The sequence below is a fragment of the Castor canadensis genome, chromosome 2, assembly GCF_047511655.1.
Source record: "Castor canadensis chromosome 2, mCasCan1.hap1v2, whole genome shotgun sequence".
In the NCBI taxonomy this organism is placed as follows: Eukaryota; Metazoa; Chordata; class Mammalia; order Rodentia; family Castoridae; genus Castor; species Castor canadensis.
The window spans coordinates 145,657,408-145,672,126 of NC_133387.1; the positions used below are offsets into that span (position 1 = coordinate 145,657,408).

Below are 14,719 nucleotides of genomic sequence, written 5' to 3' on the forward strand. Positions count from 1 at the left end.
TCTGAACCAAGTATCATCAAAGACCAAAGTGACCTGTTGTTTTGCCATTCTGTTTTCTGATGATTTTAGGACCGTTGTAAAATAGTAACGACCATACCACTCACGCCATACATACATATCCGAGGGATGTTCTGTAAACAGGTAACACAGCGAAGGCAAGAGCAGGTGTACCTTTTCTCTCCATTGCTGAGACCAGAAGGCAGCTGAAGGTAGAGGTAGAGTTTCTCTAGGTCTGTAAACTTCTCAACTTCTTGCTGGGTACAAAGGATTAAAGAGAAAGATGAGTTTCTAAAGCACTCCTTTTCACTCCCAAGTAATCTGACCAGTGTCTCTGAAAGATACGGACTGTCTAACAAAGCCACACAAAATTACCTACCAATCAAAACAGAATCTAGACTTTTTTTTCTCATTTCTAAAATAATGCAATTCAACTGTTTGATACTTCATTGTATATGAAAAGTTAACAGGAAATGGCATTTCCCCATTCTTAAAGGTAAAAAGTCATACATCAGCACTGAGACAAAAGTTCCTCATTTTTAGTTACATTTAAAGAAGGTGGGTTTTATCAAATTGTAGGACAGGTTCTGATCCAGGAACCAAGAGAAAGATTTATTAGTCAGTCTTAGCCTAAACATTAACTTAACTCTGGCAACTTTTAAAACTGTGAAATGTGTGATGTGATCTCTAGATCTTTTTCTAATTCTCAGACATCCAGAACGTGAGGGCTGCTGATGCTACCTGTGCATGGAATGGTGGTTATAAAACCCATGACCTTTCTGAACTCTGCAGAGGCAATTATGCTTTGACTTCAAGCAGTGGCTGTGGTACAGAAGCTGTTTGTAAACAGGGTCTCTACTTCACTGCTCTACCACTAAGTCATTTTTCTCTCTAAATGTATCCTTTAAAATCATTTCTGCACTCCTCATGCTTTCTTTCCCAGCTGAGGGTGCTACATAATAGCTTCAAATGTGTCATAAATCCTATTATAGTAAAACTATCACAGCAAAATTCTGGCAGTCCAATTCAAGCAAAACTCCATTGCAACAGAAAATGTACCCAAATTACTGGCACTCCTGGTGGCAGAATTTACTCTTACTTAATAAAGCACAGCTTAAACATAGATCCAACCTATCCTCCTTTGGCACTATTAGGATTTGAACTCAGGGCCTCACACTTACTAGGCAAGTGCTCTACCACTTGAGCCATGACATCAGCCCCATTTTGCTTTAGTTATTTTTCAGACAGGGGCTCACATTTTTACCTGGGCCAGCTTCAGGCTGATCCTCCTATGCAGCAGGGATTATAGGTATGTCCCATTAGCCAGGCTAGCCTTAAACCACTATTCTCTTGGTCACTACCTCCTGAGTAACTGGAATTACAGGCATGAGCTTCTATGCCAGGCCTAGATCCATTTTTTTTAAAAAAGCTTTTAACTGAGCCTATTCTTATTCTCACCAAAATTCACTGGCTTTTGCTGTAATACCTAATAGATTCACAGCTACACCCTGGGCAGCTCACTCTCAGAGAAAAAATAAAAACAAACAAAACAATAGAAATTCTCTTCTCAACTGTTCCTATCACTCTGCCTAGTTTTCAGTGCATGGCTCTGGAGTCTGCTTAACTTTGTTGCGCACAGTGCATTTCACACTGATCCTTTACTTAGAGCTCTCCTTGCCCCATGTTTTGTTCCGTTTGTTTTTGCTGCCATCACATTAGCGTAGGTCTTTAGCTACTTTTTTCAACAGTGAAGGTGAATTCATTCATTAGTGTATCATTTTGTTTTCTACTATGTTCCACAAATTATGCAGCTATCCTGCAGGTCACAGATCACACAAAGGCTGACACAGTGCATAATGGATGAACAAACAGCACAGCCGTCTCCTCTCTAGGACTTGCAGCCACACTTCCATAATTTAAGTGTCTAACCAACTGGTTCCCCTGCCTCCAACTTTAATATATCTGCTTCACCAACACATGCAGACGGCATAATGAAACCCAGCAAACACAGAAAGAGGAAGGGAATGGGACATAACAGAGGGGTACACTTGTTCATGGTGCACTGGACGCACTCACGGAATGATCACAGCGACATCCACATCTCTGGTTTTGGATATACTGTGTCACTTACTGCAAACATTGCCTTCCAAAACAATGCTTCCTGGTTCATGTGAACACTCCAGCCTTGCTTATCAACAAGAGTGTCATATGGCAAGTATGTTAAACAGAAGATTATGCGATATGCTTTGTGAAGATTTAGTTTTTAGTTATTTATTGGTGGTAATGGGGTTTGAACTCTGGGCTTTGTGCTTGCTAGACAGACGCTCTACTACTCAAGTCATGTCTCCAGCCACACCACTCTTTTTTTTTTGGGGGGGGGAGGCAGGGAACTGGGGTTTGAACTCAGGGGTTCACACTTATAAAGTGTGATTTGTTATTTTTGAGACAGGGTCTTGCTTTATGCCTAGATCGGCATACATGATGATCCTCTTATGTATACTTCCTGATAGCTGCGATGACAGGTATGTGCCACCACAAGCAGCGTTGAGATGGGATCTCATGAACTTTTTCCTGAGCTGGCCTCAAACTGTAATACTCATAATATCTGCCTTCTGAGTAGCTAGGATTACAGGAGCGAGCCACAGCACCTGGCCCTGCTTTGTGGAAATTTAAATATCAAGAATAAAAGTTTTCTGTTCCATGTTGAAATTCAAAGAGAAGTATGTTTAGAAGAAAGGATAATGGTACACTACAGAAAGACCAGCGGTATAAACTTTTATGAATTCTATGTTTTAAATCCAGCTACCAAAGAAAAAAAGGTCTGGATACGTGCTACAAGAACCTTGGAAACATGATGCCGAGTGACAGAAGTCAGCCACAAATGGTCTGTATGGCTTCGGTGAGATATCCACAACAGAAAAGTCACAGGCAGAAGCCAGGGATTTGAGGTGAGGGAGCACGATGACCACTTAGTGGGAACAGGGTTAATTTGGGGCGGGGGGTTCGATTGTTTTGGAATTAGACTGAGGTGGCAGTTGCACAACACTCTGAATGCACGAAATATGACCAATGGTAAATTTTATGTTCTGTGCATTTTACAATTAAAAAGCTATAATTTTAACAGAAATTGCATATTTGGCAGATATATGTGAAGACGACCTGAAACTTCAAATGACATACATCAGCATCCCTGTATCTCCAGGCTTGTAAGTTTTCATTTTTTTGAGTTGAAGTACGTTCTTAAAGTTGTGGGGAGGGCAAATATAACGGAGGCAAACTTGTTCAAAGGATACTGTATATACACGTGGAATTATTAATGGATGCTAAATCAAGAATATAATAAAACTACTAAAACTTAAGGCCTAATTTTTTTTTTAAGTGGGACTGTGGTTTGAACTCGGGGCTATGCACTTGCAAAGCAGGTGTTGAACTGATTGAGCCACATCTCCAGTCTATTTTGCACTGGTTATTTTGGAGATGTGGGTCTCTGAAATATTTGCCCAGGCTGGCCTTGAACCACTATCCTTCTGATCTGGGCTTTCCAAGTAGCTAGGATTACAGATGTGAGCCACCAGCACCTGACCATAATTTTACACAGTAAAACGCATATTTTAGGTGTACGGTCCAAGCAGTGTTGACAAATGCATATACCCATGTAGCCCACAAACTCTATGGTGATGTAATAAAACACTGTCAGTACTCTAGAAAAAAAAGTTATGAAAATGGTTTCCGGTTTAGGAGTAACCTCAAATGTTAGCTATTCTGTTGAACAAACTAGGTGATAATTTCATACTAAAATTCTGAGGCTAGGAAAGGGTCCCTCCCTGTAATCATAAAAGCTTTCATTCACTTGTGTTTAGAAAAGAATTTAACTTATTCTCACATTTCAAGTGATATTAACCAAAAGTATATTTTCACTTATAAAAATGGGGCCTGAGCTGAGAAGCCACAGTTAAGAAACAGATAACCCTGATGCTCTCCTCCAGTGACCTTAAGACAGTGACATAACATAACTGGTTGAAAATTTAATTCTAGTAGGTTTGTTCACATGCTCCTTGATATGCTACTTGTTCCTCTATTTGGAGTCCCAACATTCACTCAACAAAACGTTCAGTTATGCTCAATTGGTTTGCATTTACTGATTTAGGACTCAGCTTGCTAGGCAGGTGCTCAACGGCTTGAGCCAGGCCTCCAGCTACTTTTTGATTGGTTAGGTCTTGTTTTTTTATTTTTTAATTTTTGTTGGTACTGGGGCTTGAACTCAGAGCCTTCACCTTAAGCTGCTCCACTAGCCCTATTTTTGTGAAGGGATTTTTGAGACAGGGTCTTGCAGAACTATTTGCCCAGGCTGGCTTTGAAACACGATCCTCCTGATCTCTGCCCCTGAGTAGCTAGGACTACAGACATGAGCCACCGGCACATGGCTGGCTGATCTGGTTAGTTTTGAGACTGGGTCACATTTTTTTCCTGAGTTTTCCTGGAAGCTGATCCTCTTATTTTATGCTTTCTGCTGTAGTAGGGATACCATGCAGGTAACAATGGTATCCCTACTACCCAGCTTCTTCTGTTGAGATGGGGTCTCAAGAACTTTTTTGCTGTGGCTGGCCTCGAATCATGATTCTCCATATCTCAGCCTCCTGCACGGCTGGGATGACAGGCTCAAGACATGGCACCCAGCTTACTGGTTCTATGAAATAATGTTTTTCTAGTAACTGGTATCTAGGTTGATGCTCCTGTTTTGTCCAAATGCAATTCCCCACTTGAGGCAGAATCCTGAATACAAGAGGCAGACAGGAACCTTTTTAATTTTTAACACCCCATTTAATTTTAAAAATTTAAAATTACAAAGCATTTCAAATGCAGTATAGGAAGTAGGGATGTATGTATCACTATCCATATTCAAAAGATGCTAACTTCTGCTATATTTGCTTTTGATGTTTTTGACCTTCTCTTTTATACCTGCACACCTCTATTTATCGCAGCACTGTTTGTAACAGCTGAGTTACGGAATTAGCCTAGGTGCCCATCAATGGATGACTGGGTAAGAAAATATGGCACATATACATGATGGGGTTTTATTTAGCCATAAAGAGCAATGAAATTAAAAAAAAAAAGAACACTGAAATTGTACTGTTTGCAGGAAAATGGATAGCAATCATGTCAAGCAAAAAAAGTCTCAAAAAGACATTGTCCACGTTTTATCTCATATGTGGATTTTAGAGAGAAAAGGGCAGAAAAGGACATGAAAGTAAAAGGAGGAATATTAGGGAGACAGGGAAGTGGAAGAGGAAAAGGGGGACAAGGCGAGAGGATCACAGAGGACAGTATGATTAAAGCACATTGCATGCATGTGTGAAAATGAAGTAATGAAGCCTATTGCTCTCTACAATTAATATATGCTAAATGAAATAAGTAAAGCTAAACAAACAAACACCAAACAGTATTGTACAGAGCAAAAGCAGTTTCTTCCTCTCTCCACAGATGGACAACGAATTACTACAAAATTCCACTATTTCAAACACTGGGGCTATGACAATCCTTGTATGTTTCCTGTGTCCTGTGTCAGTAGTAAAGTATGTGCCTAAAAGTAGAAATATTTGGTCATAAACACTGCACATCATCAACTTTATTGTTTTGTAATTTCTTCCTAATAGATACAAATACCAATTTGTATTCCCAGCAGCAATGCTAAAATTTCTCTACATTTAGATTAAAACTGAAGTTTTAATTTTTAACTAATTGTATGAGTGTGAATGTATTTTGTTTACATTTCTCTAATTAATGACAAGCATCTTCATATCACTTGGATTTGAATTTTAATAAAGTGGTTCAAATTTCAGCATGCGTCAAAACCAGAGAGATGCAGCACACAACAGATCGCAGGACCCTGTGGCCCAAGAATTCCAGGCCACGCTGCTACTGCGATTCAAAGCAGCACGTCTGAAGAACTGCTGTTCAAAGAATGGCCTTTCATCTCTTTTGCACATTTAAAATTGGGGCTATTTATCCTCTCATGGTTGTAACTGTCACAACTATCTTCTTTTAATTGTAGGCTATCTATTCACTTAGTTTTTGGAGTCTTATGACACAGAGGTTTTCATTTCCAGGCAGTTAAATATCTCGATGTATATATTTATATTACAAGTATGTATTAATGCGTACATATTTAGTGTCCTTGTAGGTGCTGACCATAAACACACTCTGTACTGAGATGCTTTATGAGGCTATGCTAGGTCACCAAAGAAGGTACATACTGCATTTTTTCCCCAGAAATAGCTAGCAATACATGTTCTCAGACCAAATACAAAACAATACAATATAATATTTGAAGAGTCCTGGAATTCCAGTATCATGGTATACCCTTCCTAGGAGGCATAAGACAGGCAAAAGGACCTAAAGTACTTCACTTCTCCTTTCCTGCCCCCTTTGAGCCTTTTATCTCTCCAGTTAACAGGGAAAAAGTAAACAGAGGTTGTCTACTCACTTTTCTAATTACTAGGATTACTGCTGAATTCTCTAACCCATGAAACAAAAATCTTTTTCTTTTACTTTCAGCAGATTTCTTGACAAGTTCAATGTTACTTGTTTTAATATTCACATTTTCCCTTGCTAAAGGATGAATCTCTCTTTTAACCTTTATGTGTTTTTATTAATACCTCTGAAGTAGAACTAGTCAGTTTAAGAGACCTGAACCTTGGAACTGAGGGAAGACTGCTTGCTGGCGATGTGCACACCTAAAAGGCAGTAATATAAACAGGAAGTTCTCAACATCCGGTTAGTTGTGAATGACTGCATATGGGAAATAATTTTTCTTTTTATTTTAGGAATTTGCCCTATACACTAAATAGTGTATCTCCAACAAAGGGGAAACAGGAATTCAGAGGGAAAAAATGTTCAGAATATTTAAATACTGTTCAGAATACACTGAATACTTAAAATTTGTAATATACAGCAGCTGTTCTAGTTTAATCCCGAGATCATGAAACATATTTGGCTATGATACCTTTTGCCTAACATTAACATCTTGTGGAATTACTAGCCCAAGGACCACATTTGGGTAAATAAAAGACTATTATTTCCCATGCTCCTTTGGTTCACTTTCATCAGACTGGACCTGCTATGGCTGTCAGATGGTCCAATTTAATAAGGATAAGAGAACTAAGTAACGTGGACTGAGAAACTTTCAAACTCTACTGGGTCTGGCTAATTCTCTGGTATTAGACATATCATGGGTAATATTTTACCTTGATATTAAATAAAATTGGATCAGCTTTACAAGTATATAACATAAAAAGATCTAAAAGCGTAACCACTCAAATACAAAATTTAGTTTAAAATTTGTTGGTTATTACTAAAGTAAAACTGAACCACATAGTTATTGCAAAAAGCATTAAAACATTAACAAAAATTTATTCACAATTATGTTTTTTGCAGTATTTTCATTTGTCTTTATTGATAAATTAGGCAGGCAAATTTTTTCATAGGTTTAAAAACAGCATAAATATGATTTTGTATGGTTATACTTCTAGGATATTTCATATTACTACAGTCTTCACAGTGGTAATCAATGTAAACAACTAACACATTTTAGCTGTTTTGTTTTAGTGAGCATATTATGAGTTTTTAAAATGAAATTTATGAAATGGACTTCGGCTTTTCAGTGATTTTGTTTTTTCTCCTAAAGGGTGATAGTGCTGAAGGTTCTATCAATTTTACACATAAGACGTGGCTATGAAACCATGCATCACTTAAATGACTACAAATCATTTTCTATTATTTAAAGCCAACAAGACAGTGTAATGATTTTAAGTTCAATAATGTTAAGTACTGTACAGAAATACATTGGAGGCAAAGTTTGGTTGATGACTATTGTGTATATGTTAGTGATACTGTAAATCATTTTTTAAAAAGAAAATTGTATTTTAAAAAAAATGACATTCAAACAACCTGCTTGTGACAAATGCTGCTTTTAGAATTGATTGTCAAAATTCAGTAAGATGAGACCAGCTTTTAACTTTTTATTTCATATTTATTTTTCATTTGTGAGATTACTTCAGAAACATTTCTTGATTATAAGAAGTAGAATTTCAGGATGAGATTGGTGGCATACAACTGTAATCCTAGCTAATCATAAAGCAGAAATTAGGAAAATCAAGGTTTGAGGTCATCCCAGGCAAAAATGTTAGTGAGCCCCCATCTCAACAAAAAAGCTGGGCATAGTGGCACATGGCCTGCCATCTCAGCTACATTTAAAGACAAAGGTATAAGGAACACAGTCTGAGGCTGGCCTGGGCAAAAAGTACGAGACTGTACTTGCAAAATCACTAAAGCAAAAGGGATGGAGGTGTGGCTCAAGTGATAAAGTGGCTGCTTAGGAAGTGTGAGATCCGGAGTTCAAAGAAGAATTTCAAAAATTTCGTAAGTATACTCATATTTGAGAAAAATTTTAAAGAATGATTATTTGAGCTATGGAATGAGATTATCTGGATGTAAAGCCTAAGTCTACCAGTAAGTTTTAAGACCTTGGGGAAATTACTTAACTTGCTTGAGCCTGTTTCTTCAACTGTAAAATGAGAATGGTAACCTTACATGCAAATTGTAAGGACCGAGTGGTAACACGTAAAACCTTCATGTGGCATATGGTAAGTCCTTAGTAAACTACTAGCAACAACAAAGGAACTCTGTTTAGGGGATGCTACATGCATGCTGTACATAGTTTTGATAACTGCTCTGTGAAAACTCACCCAGCAAATGTTTACTGTCTTCCACATCCGAGATGCTGTGCTAAGCATTAGGCACACAGACACGGGAGACCCAGCCTCACTTTCAAAAGCTTGCTTTGGAGAAGACAGAGTGAGCTGCTAATTGGTATACTACGTGTAAGAGCTTTGACGGGTACACAGAGGGAACATGAAAGCAGGGCTCTTAACATGGGATGGCACAGCTAATAGGCTGCATGCATGGCAACGCAGTGTTAACTACCTTCTATGACTTCCTCTAGCACAGAGACTAGAAAACAAAATATTCCATGTGTTCTAGTTTTCTTTGAAACTAGGGGTAGCCAAAGTTGAAGGAGGCTGAAGTTCCTGAGGTGGGTGTCCTGAACAGAAGTAGGTATCCTGAATTAAAAGACAGCTTATCTGAAAGATAAGCTCTTTCTTTCAGATAAGCTCTTTCTTCCTTCCTCCTGCTGTAGCATTTGGACTAACAGGAGCTGATAGGACAAAAGATGTCAGCAAATAAACAGTGCTAAAACTCTGGTGGCAGTGCTGTTACTCTGTCACTCCAGAGTGCCTATTTCTGGACTTCTTTTTTGTTCATACAGACTTACTTATTTAAGCCACCAATAATTGGGATTTTCTGTTATCTGTTGCTGAGCGCACTCATAGTAGATAAACAACTTCTAAGCTAAGTCCAAAAGAAGGATTAGTTTATCCGAGTGAAGAAACTTGAGAAGGGCACAGCTGGCAGAGGAAAGAGCATCTGTAAGGCCTACAGTGCTCAGCCTGGTACCTGCTCTACAAGTGGATCTCCCAGCTTCCTGAGTGCTGTGGCCAGGGGATTCGCAGCCTTTTCCACCTTCCCCTGCCTGTGTCCAACACTCAGCCCTCGGTGGTGAGTTCTGTGGTGATGAACATAACAAGTGACCCTACTAATGTTTAGGCTTCCAGAAAAGTAGTCATGGAAATGAAGTCAACTAGACCCACGTTACCTGCTTACACATATAACTTCTTCAACTAAAGCTGCATGTGCTCACCACGGGCCAAACACTCTACACTCATTATCTCATTTAATATTCAGGACAACTCAGGGGAAGGAGAGCAGGTACTATTACTACCATTTTTTTTCTTAAGTAGAGCTACGCCAGGTCAGAGGTAGACAGTAAGGCAGAGCGAGGAATCAGAGGCAAATATGTTTTCTTCTCCAGCCTCAGCTCTGAGCCACTCTGCTACACTACTTGTCAGCTCCCTTTAGTTTCCAGCCTGTCTGTCCTACTGTACCTGCTTCAATCCTTCCTGCATCTCTTTGCTCCAGTACTTGGAGAGGAGTGCGGGTGTGGCTCAGGAAGAGTGGGGAAGGAAAGAGGCATGCCTCTGCAGAGGAGAGCAGGGAGTGACAGAAAAGACAAAAGGCTTTGTCCCTGAAGGACTGAGACAAGTGTTCTTCTTACTGGTAAACTCTTAAGTAATTCTAAAGCGTATTTTCAAATATTTCAGTAATGTATGTTCTCTAAGGTGTAAATGAAGGTGGCAACACTTTTTTATGTTATACACTAAGATATTTTAGTAACTGATTCATTAATTTTACCCTCATTCATACTGTCAACAAATATTTACTGATCATCTTCATGTGCCTCTGGGTATATTCCAATGAATACGTTCCTATATTCAAGACAAAGAACAAACAAACATGCTAGTTACAATTATCCCAGCGGTAACATCATCACACAAATACAGGTAAGCAGAGATATGTAATGAAGATATGTCAAACTCAGACCTGAGAAATCTTTTCCAGAGGGGGAAATCTAAGATGAATCCTAAAATATAAGTAAATATAAGAAAACAATGAGGACCAGTTACTCAACCTCAACACTCTGTCTTATGGTGGTAGCTCCTTCCTGTGTTTTGTAGTTTTTTTTTTAACTCTTGTGATACTGAGGTTTGATCTTAGAGCTTCATGCTGAGATGAGTCTCATTCATGAGTGCTGGGATTATAGGTATAAGCCATCATGCCTGACATTGTTCAAACAGTGTCGATGGCCTTTACTCACTCAATGCTGGCAATGCTGAATGTGGAAACCAAAAATTTCTCCAGGTATTGTCAAATGCCTTGAGTGATGAAAAAAAGACCGCAGATCGCTCCTGACTGAAAGCAACTGATTTAGATATGGGCTGTCCAACATGGTTTCCACTAGCTACAGTGGCTGTTTAACTAAAATGAACTGAAATCAAGTTTTGTCCCCCAGTCACACTAGCCACATTTCAATTGCACAGTAGCTACATGTGGTTAGTGGCTGTCGTACTGAGCAAAGTTCTAGTGGACAGTGCTGTTCAATACACATCACTTACTGATAGTTTGTGGAGGGAGTAAAGAAAGGTGAGATAAAGCCCAAGTATGAAGGGTCTTCTGTGCTGTAAGGGAGAGCAATGGAAGCCAATGAAAGGCACTAAACAAGGATCTAGAACAAACAGAATTTTATAAAGATGACTGTGATGGTAGTGTGGAGAACGGAGTGAATGTGAAGAAACTAGCTGCGGAAGAACAGCAGCACTATCTCAAGTAAGTTTGATGATCTGGATTAATGCAGCAGCCACAGAGATGAATGAAGAGTAACCAAGCAGAATTGACAGGACTTGGTAGTTGACTAGCTGTAAAGTAGGTTGGAAAAGGGGAGACTCACTTTTAGTATTTTAGGTTGGACAAGTGAGTACAATTCACTAAGACAGTATGACAGAAAAATGGTCTCTCAAAATGTATATGTTCTAATCCTCTGAATTCCTAGAACCTGCAAATCTATTCCCTTTCATGACACAAGGCTTCCCAGATGTGATAGAATTAAGGATCTTGAGATGGGGAGATCATCCTAGATTATCTGGTCAAACCCAATGTAAACTCTAGTGTCCTGATAAGATGCTGAGGGAGACGATACAAAGTGTCATGGTGATGCATGGTAAGAAAGACTCAGCTACCAGAAGCTACGGAAGGAAAGAAAAAAAAAGGAGGAGTCTCCCCCAGGGTCTCTAAACGGAACACAACACTGCCAATAACTGAGGTATCCCAGTGAGACCCAAGTCAGACAGCGGACATATAGGACCCCTGAAAAATAAATCTGTACTGCTGTGAGCCATGAAATTTATGGTAATCTGTTACAGCAGCAATAGAAAATATAGATAGGTATAGGATTTAGGTCACTGCACAATGAGTTTGACAACAAAGATCAGTAAATCTAACAGCCCAGAAATGACAATATAATTAGAAAACGAGGACTTTAAAACAGGTATTACAGAATTTACTGAATAGGATTCATAGCAGATTAGACACCTGAATGGAAAAGACTAGGAATGTGATCATACAGAAATATGTGCTATTCCTAAACATGGGGAATCACTTGATAAAACCCAACCTGTCCTTGTGTGTGCTGGATATTGAACCCAAGTGTTCCCTCCCTGAACCATCCCCCACCACGACGCTGACATGTAGTGACAATTAAGGCAAAATACCAACAAGAAACTCAGAAAATAAAGGGCACACGTTCAACCTGACAATGAGCACCCACCAAAATGCTATGCTGACACATTGTACAAAGGGAATGAATGAGTATAAGGAGAATCCATCTCCCCATTTCTGTTCACCTGCACTGGAGGTGCTACAAGTGTAAAAAGAAATAAATAGACATAGAAATTGAAAATTTCTATGATATTTCTGGGGATGAGAAGCTTCTTCCTTCCCTCCCTTTCTTTTTTTTTCTCTTCTTTTCGTTTGGGACAGTATCTCACTATGTTAGTCCAGGCTGGCCTTGAACTCTCAAACCTCTTGCCTTTACCTCCTGGGTGCTGGGATAACAGGAGTGTACCACCATGCCCAGTTTCAATATTTTCTCATTCATAGATAGTATGATTAAGGAGGTGAAAAATTCTAAGGACTCTACATAAAAGTTACTATACTTAATATGTGAACGGAGCAAGCTTGGAGACTATTAAGTTCAATAGTGACAATAAAATATTGGAAAACAAAAAAAATTAAATACCATTCACAACAGCATTTAAAACTTATAAAACATTATATGTTTAAGAACAATTTTAAGAAAATTATATATGAAACCTAGAAAACTACAAAACTCAAGCCAGGTGCAAAGGAACACACCTGTAATCCTGGTGCTCAGGAGGCTATAGCAGAAGGATCTGAATTCAAGGCCAATCTAGGCTACATGGTGAGCTCTGTCCTCATTTCCCTACCTCCCCCACAAAAAAACTTTACAAAACCCTACTGAGAGAAATTACAGAAGAACCAACTAACATGGAGAGATCCCAAGATCATGGACCAAGACTGCTATAAATGCACTGTAATGTCAATCGAATCCCCAACAGAACTTTTGTTCTAAAATAGAAATTGACAAGGTATTTGTACGGAAATGCCAAAACCAAATCTGAGTTCGTCAGATTAGGGCTTTCCATGAAGCAAAAGTAGAAAGACAATGTGATGAGATTATATGGGAAGAATTAACAACTTACAGGAAGAAAAAAACACAGAAAAACACAGGGCACAATGATTTCGACACAGGAGGCAACTGGGAAGGATGGACATAACTGTAAATGATGCCAGAACAACCATATTCAATGAAAATGGCAAAAGTCATCATCAGTCAAAAACAAACAAAAGTGCAAAACAGTTCACAGATCTAAAAGAAAAAATTAAAGCTGTAGCAATTCTAGAAGAAAATATGTGCTAGGATCTTCACAGGAAGGTTGAAACACCTGGGTGAGAATGGTGGCAAACCCTGCCTCCCACACAAAATCATCAGAAAACTGGGAGATGACTCCGTGGGTGTGGAACAGAGTGATGTGTAAGTCATTGGTTATGAGAGTCTGTGGTGTTCTTTCTGTGCTGTTCTCCAACTTATCTCAGGGTGACAACAGTGGTGTTGTCAAAATGAGGGTGCCTGTTTTTAAATACACAAGGGATAACCTGGTGAAAACAAGTCAGATAGCAGAGAATCTTAAATATAAGAACCAGAGCACAGAAAAAGATAATCAGAGAAAAAGCACAAACTCTCAGAGAGCAGAAGAACAACACGCATGAAGAAGTCTGTAACAGGAGTTTTAGAAGGAGGGAAGAGAATCTGAGGAACAGAACAAGTATATGAAGAGAAAAGCAAGGCCTGTTGCTCTATATCCGAAATATGCCTGGAATCGGCAATACTGGGGTTTGAACTCAGTCTTGTGTCTATTAGGCAGGTGCTCTACCACTTAGCTACTCTGCCAGACCCTCCCCCTCTTTTTTTTTTTTTTTTTAAATTTACCATCTTCCACTGCCTTCATATGAGCAATCTCCACCAGATTTCTGCACTAGCTAACTGGCTCCCCCAATTCCATTTTGGTCCCCCTATCTACAGTCCATTCTTTCAACAATGTTTTAAAAAATAAGTGAGGCAGGCTAGAAATTAGAGAAAGTTTGGGACTTTTAAGATCTGTATAGCCTGACTTAGAGCACCTCAGGTTAGACCCCCTCCCTCACCCACTCCCTTTGAGCCCAGAGAACTCCTTTGCAATGACAAATCCTTTGTTAAGACAGAAGGAGTAGAAATTTCCTCCATGGACTTGGATATGTGAAAATTAGCATAAGGTATGTGAGGGTCTGTCCACATCCTCCTCCCTGCCTGAAGGCCCTTGGAGATGGAATGATGCAGGTTTTCTCTTTTTTCCTGCATGCGGCACCTCCATTCCACCTGATGGAGACCACACCTTTAATCCCCTTCCCCCTTTCCTATACTAAAATTCCGTTATTTCTTTTACTAAATCCACATGTTCTGCTTGTATTCTTCCTCACCAGAGCACAAGAACCAAAATCTTCCAATCAGAATTCTCAGTGACTACAACATATAAACCATATACACATATACTTAAATCTTACACTAACACATAAATACTTTAAAACTCCTGGCAGGTTTAAAAACCCTTCTTGTTCTTTTTTGGTATTTTACAACTGTCCTATTTTACAATTT

The 14,719-nt window shown here is 39.1% G+C and overlaps 1 protein-coding gene across 2 annotated transcripts in view; it reads right to left on the reverse strand.

Annotated features, from left to right (window-relative positions):
- Positions 1–14,719, reverse strand: part of Rfx7 (regulatory factor X7) — a 98,076-nt gene that overhangs the window by 34,381 nt on the left and 48,976 nt on the right. For both annotated transcript variants that reach the window (XM_074066009.1, XM_074066008.1), the window contains exon 3: positions 172–254. In XM_074066009.1, the coding sequence (XP_073922110.1) occupies positions 172–254 (83 nt within the window). The remainder of the gene's footprint in view (positions 1–171; positions 255–14,719) is intronic.